At 44.2% G+C, this 6001-nt stretch overlaps 1 protein-coding gene across 1 annotated transcript in view; it reads left to right on the plus strand.

Moving 5' to 3' along the window:
• tnni3k (TNNI3 interacting kinase) overlaps window positions 1–5188 on the plus strand; it is a 52718-nt gene extending 47530 nt beyond the window's left edge. Inside the window, exons 22-25 of the mRNA XM_023971428.2 lie at window positions 2387–2446; window positions 2601–2767; window positions 3748–3827; window positions 4011–5188. Of these exons, the coding sequence (XP_023827196.1) occupies window positions 2387–2446; window positions 2601–2767; window positions 3748–3827; window positions 4011–4090 (387 nt within the window). The 3' untranslated portion in view covers window positions 4091–5188. The remainder of the gene's footprint in view (window positions 1–2386; window positions 2447–2600; window positions 2768–3747; window positions 3828–4010) is intronic.
• The last annotated feature ends 813 nt before the right edge of the window (window positions 5189–6001 follow it).

Below are 6001 nucleotides of genomic sequence, written 5' to 3' on the forward strand. Positions count from 1 at the left end.
CATTATTAAAGTGGCTAGAGTTGAGTCAGTATGTTGGCAGCAGCCACTCAATGTTACTGATGGCTGTTTAACAGTCTGATGGCCTTGAGATAGAAGCTGTTTTTCAGTCTCTCGGTCCCCGCTTTGATGCACCTGTACTGACCTCACCTTCTGGATGATAGCGGGGTGAACAGGCAGTGGCTCAGGTGGTTGTTGTCCTTGATGATCTTTTTGGCCTTCCTGTGACATCGGGTGGTGTAGGTGTCCTGGAGGGCAGGTAGTTTGCACCCGGTGATGCGTTGTGCAGACCTCACTACCCTCTGGAGAGCCTTACGGTTATGGGCGGAGCAGTTGTCGTACCAGGTGGTGATACAACCCAACAGGATGCTCTCGATTGTGCATCTATAAAAGTTTGTGAGTGTTTTTGGTGACAAGCCAAATTTCTTCAGCCTCCTGAGGTTGAAGAGGTGCTGCTACGCCTTCTTCACCACGCTGTCTGTGTGGGTGGACCATTTCAGTTAGTCCGTGATGTGTACGCGGAAGAACTTAAAACTTTCCACCCTCTCCACTACTGTCCCGTCAATGTAGATAGGGGGCTGCTCCCTCTGCTGTTTCCTGTAGTCCACGATCATCTCCTTTGTTTTGTTGACATTGAGGTTATTTTCCTGACACCACACGCAGAGGGCCCTCACCTCCTCCCTGTAGGCCGTCTCGTCGTTGTTGGTAATCAAGCCTACCGCTGTAGTGTCGTCTGCAAACTTGATAATTGAGTTGGAGGCGTGCATGGCCACGCAGTCATGGGTGAACAGGGAGTACAGGAGAGGGCTGAGAACGCACCCTTGTGGGGACCCAGTGTTGCGGATCAACGGGGTGTAGATGTTGTTACCTAACCTCACCACCTGGGTGTGGCCCGTCAGGAAGTCCAGGACCCAGTTGCACAGGGCGGGGTCGAGACCCAGGGCTTAATGACGAGTTCGGAGGGTACTATGGTGTTAAATGCTGAGCTGTAATCGATGAACAGCATTCTTACATAGGTATTCCTCTTGTCCAGATGGGTTAGGGCAGTGTGCCATGTGATGGCGATTGCGTCGTCTGTGGACCTATTGGGGCGGTAAGCAAATTGGAGTGGGTCTAGGGTGTCAGGTAGGGTGGAGGTGATATGGTCCTTGACTAGTCTCTCAAAGCACTTCATGATGACGGAAGTGAGTGCTACAGGGCGGTAGTCATTTAGCTCAGTTACATTAGCTTTCTTGGGAACAGGAACAATGGTGGCCCTCTTGAAGCATGTGGGAACAGCAGACTGGGATAAGGATTGATTGAATATGTCTGTAAACACACCAGCCAGCTGGTCTGCGCATGCTCTGAGGACGCGGCCGGGGATGCCGTCTGGGCCTGCAGCCTTGCGAGGGTTAACACGTTTAAATGTTTTACTCACGTTGGCTACGGTGAAGGAGAGCCCGCAGGTTTTGGTAGCGGGCCTTGTCAGTGACAGTGTATTGTCCTCAAAGCGAGCAAAAAAGTTGTTTAGTCTGTCTGGGAGCAAGACATCGTGGTCCGCGTCTTAAAGTGAAGTAGGATCTGGCTCAGTGTTTGTTGTCTTACAGGGAAGTATGATCTGGCTCTGTGTTTGTTGTCTTACAGGGAAGTAGGATCTGTCTCTGTGTTTGTTGTCTTATAGGGAAGTAGGATCTGTCTCTGTGTTTGTTGTCTTACAGGGAAGTATGATCTGGCTCAGTGTTTGTTGTCTTACAGTGAAGTATGATCTGGCTCTGTGTTTGTCGTCTTACAGGGAAGTATGATCTGGCTCAGTGTTTGTTGTCTTACAGTGAAGTATGATCTGGCTCAGTGTTGGTTGTCTTACAGTGAAGTATGATCTGGCTCAGTGTTTGTTGTCTTACAGTGAAGTATGATCTGGCTCAGTGTTTGTTGTCTTACAGTGAAGTATGATCTGGCTCAGTGTTTGTTGTCTTACAGTGAAGTATGATCTGGCTCAGTGTTTGTTGTCTTACGGTAAGTAAGATCTGGCTCTGTGTTTGTTGTCTTACGGTGAAGTAGGATCTGGCTCTGTGTTTGTTGTCTTACAGTGAAGTAGGATCTGGCTCTGTGTTTGTTGTCTTACAGTGAAGTAGGAGATGGAAAGCCTTTGATTCATGTGTGGGTAGATCCGCATAACCACACAGACAGACAGCCTGAGAAAGCACAGGTGTGGTGTGTGTGTGTGTGTGTGTGTGTGTGTGTGTGGTGTGTGTGTGTGTGTGTGTGTGTGTGTGTGTGTGTGTGTGTGTGTGTGTGTGTGTGTGTGTGTGTGTGTGTGTGTGTGTGTTGTGTGTGTGTGTGTGTGTGTGTCTTTTTTCTGTGAAGAGTGTGTATAGGTTTAAATAATCCTATTTTATCTCCTCCGAATCAGGATAGACCTGAGTTCTCTGAGGTGCTGGCCACACTAGAGGAATGCCTATGCAATGTGGAGGTATGGTGTTTTTCTATAGTATGTGAATCTACACCAGAGTGGGAATAAACATGCTGCTTACATTTTCAGAAAGTTTACAGATTCCTAGCTTTCTTGTCTGTCCATGTGACACTTGTTGATGATAATGTCATACATGTATGTGTGTGATCCACAGTTGATGTCCCCAGCCTCCAGTAACAGCAGTGGGTCCCTGTCCCCCTCTGGCTCTTCTGACTGCCTGGCGAGGGGCAGTCCTGGTCGGAGTCACGTGGCCGCCCTCCGTTCCCGCTTTGAACTGGAGTACGCCCTCAACGCCCGTGCCTACGCAGTCTGGACTCAGAGGTAGGGCTTCACTAGCCTGGTCGTTGACTGGCGTTGATAATGATCATAGGTGTTGGCTACACAGCACACACCTATCTGGGACCAGGCTAGTATATCATATAGTCTTCTCCACATACAGATGAATGCAATACAGAGAGAATGGATTCGAGAGTTTCACTGAAGGAGTTTCAAATGTTTCTCTCTTTTCTATTAAGGCATGTTAACCTTTGTCTCCGTCTCTGTCTCTGTTTCTGTCTCTATGGCCTATATACTGGATTGCTAAGCATAACCAAGTTAAGTGTAAAGGCCAGTACTAGTAGGAATTCCATGGACATCATGTCTTGGCCTGTAAAGTTGTACTTTGTTGCTGCGATAGCACTCACCTTGACCCACTGTTTGAGCAATAATGTGTACAACACTAGAAACGCTTTACTGCAACAGTTAGAGGTGGAGTTGCCCGGATATGGGTCAGGGAAAACAAAGGCAAGCAAATCAGATAAAACCTTTCTATGCATGCTGACTAAGGCCTAAAGACTCCACTGGTGACCAGCCCTGTAAGCCTGTGTGTGTGGTTGAAGAGAAAGGGGAGTAGATCGGGAACCTGGCAACGGTCTCCAGGGACACAGTAACTGAAGTTAGGTTTGTGTGTGTTCTCTACTGCTGAAGTCTCTGCCTGCTGGAAATGTCCTGGCAGACTGGCAGTTAATCAAATGTTTCATCCATTTAGTTTATATTAGATGTAGAAGTGAGAGAGTGTGGTTATTAGGTCCTGTGCTGTTACACAGGGGGTCATGCTAGATTCAACAGAGTACATCAGAGATGTGTTTACACCTGCCTCATCTAACTGCCTCCTCAATCTTTCATTATTTTAAAGAGATCATTATACAAAATGTGTCCGTAACCATATGATGCAGATTTTCGTATTATGTAGTAGAGGTTGATTATGTAAACATAATCACTATATTCAGCCTTATAACAGCTCATGTATGTTTTATTTTCAGCGAGGGACGACGTGATTCCCAAGGTCCATCTCTGGATGAACTGAGGAGGAATATGCCGTTTCCACCTATTGACCGAAATGGTAAAAAGCATATTAATGAAGATACTCATCAATCCTATACCGGTACTATAGAACTTCATCATTTGAAATGGAGTACAGCCAATTGGGTAGAATGTACACCAAAGCTGGTGTTGGTGTGTGTTGGGAAAGGAACTGGCTGTGGATCATCCCTAACCCCTGACCTCTGTGTCCTATCTCCTTCAGGGTACGTGTCAGACCCTATGAGCACCATGCGCTTCCACTCCAACTGCAGCAGCAACGGCAGCTTCGAAGACAGCAACTAACTAACATGGATGGGAAGTCTTCCAGCTCTACTATGCACTATTACTGTAGTTCATAAAGCCATAACCTTATTTCTAAATGTATCACATAGACATATTGGTTGATCTAGTCTTGAGTATAAGCTATATATATCGTTGTGTGTATTTCCTAAAGCTATTTACTACTTTCTGTGTTTACGGTGTTGAACTATTTGAATAGATTTGTGTGGTTTTTATATCTGGTAAATATTTGTTGGATAAGAGGCATTTTGGGGTTTTTGAGAATGTTTCATAGTAGTAGTTCATAGACCTGTATAGTCTATTCATTAAAAACATCTTGAAGCGTCAGAATGCTTAGRCAATTTGTGCTTTTTATTTTCAATAAAATAGAGAAATCATTGAGTTTCATTCTATAGGATTTGACAGTGATAAACAAGATGAATCCTACCCAAACAAAATTAAATACAGGATTCATAATAAATGGCATATGAAGAAATAAATTATACAAGAATATTTAGAAGTAGAGGTATTAGGCTGCGTTTACACAGGCAGCCCAATTCTGATCTTTTGCCCAATTATTGGCAAAATATCTGATCTGATTAAAGACCAATTGGTGTAAAAAAAAAWATCMGAWTTGGGATACCTGTGTAAACACAGCCTTAGAGGTGTTAGCTGCAGCACATTTGTTTTGACACAAACTGTTTCCTACATAGGACATTTCACAATTTCACCAATTGTTATTACTGTATGTGTAGTTATGTAGCCATTTGCTGTATGTTCTATGTATGGCATACACTGTTCTCAAACGCATCAGGTAATTATATTTCAATGTATGTCCATTTCAATTGGATTTGAAAATCCTCCAAAGAAAATTAAATGTGATTCCTTGACTGACCGGAATTGAGATGGGTGAAATTGCATGGAATTGCAGAGATACCTTTTCTGCCATCAGATACAGTCCAGATAAAGTAGTAAAACTTGAACACAAAAGTAATCACAATGTAAAATATGGAAATCTAAATCTTCTTTCTGTATGTATGCCGAGCAAAACTATAAACACAACATGTAAAGCGTTGGTTCCATGTTTCATGAGCTGAAATAAAATATCCCAGAAATGTTCTATACGCACAAAAAGCTTATTTCTCTGAAATTTTGCACACAAATTTGTTTACATCCCTGTTAGTGAACATTTCTCCTTTACTATGATAACCCAGCCACCTAACAGGTGGCATATCAAGAAGCTGATTAAACAGCATGATCATTACACAGGTGCACCTTGTGCTGGGGACAATAAAAGGCCACTCAGTTTTGTCACACAACACAATGCCACAGATGTCTCAAGTTTTGAGAGAGTGTTCAATTGGCAGGCTGACTGYGGGTATGTACACCAGAGCAGTTGCCAGAGAATTGAATGTTAATTTCTCTACCATAAGCCAATGGCGTTTTTAGAGAATTTGTCAGTACGTCAAACCAACCTCAAAACTGCAGACCACGTGTATGGCGTCATGTGGATAAGCGGTTTGCTGATGTCAACGTTGTGAACAGAGTGCCCCATGGTGGTGTSGKCAGGCATAAGCTACGGACAACGAACACAAGTGCATTTTATCGATGGCAATTTGAATGCACAGAGATACCGTGACGAGATCCTGAGGCCCATTGTCGAGATCCTGAGGCCCATTCATCTGCCGCCATCGCGACATGTTTCAGCATGATAATGCACGGCCCCATGTCACAAGGATCTGTACACAATTCCTGGAAGCTGAAAATGTCACAGTTTTTCCATTGCCTGGGGGTTTAACATTGTTTTTGAACGACTACCTCATCTCTGTAACCCACACATACCATTATCTGTAAGGTTCCTCAGTCGAGCAGTGCATTTCAAATACAAATTCAACCACAAAAACCAGGGTGGTTTTCCAATGCCTGACAAAGAAG

Source organism: Salvelinus sp. IW2-2015, linkage group LG26 (assembly GCF_002910315.2).
Source record: "Salvelinus sp. IW2-2015 linkage group LG26, ASM291031v2, whole genome shotgun sequence".
Taxonomy (NCBI): Eukaryota; Metazoa; Chordata; class Actinopteri; order Salmoniformes; family Salmonidae; genus Salvelinus; species Salvelinus sp. IW2-2015.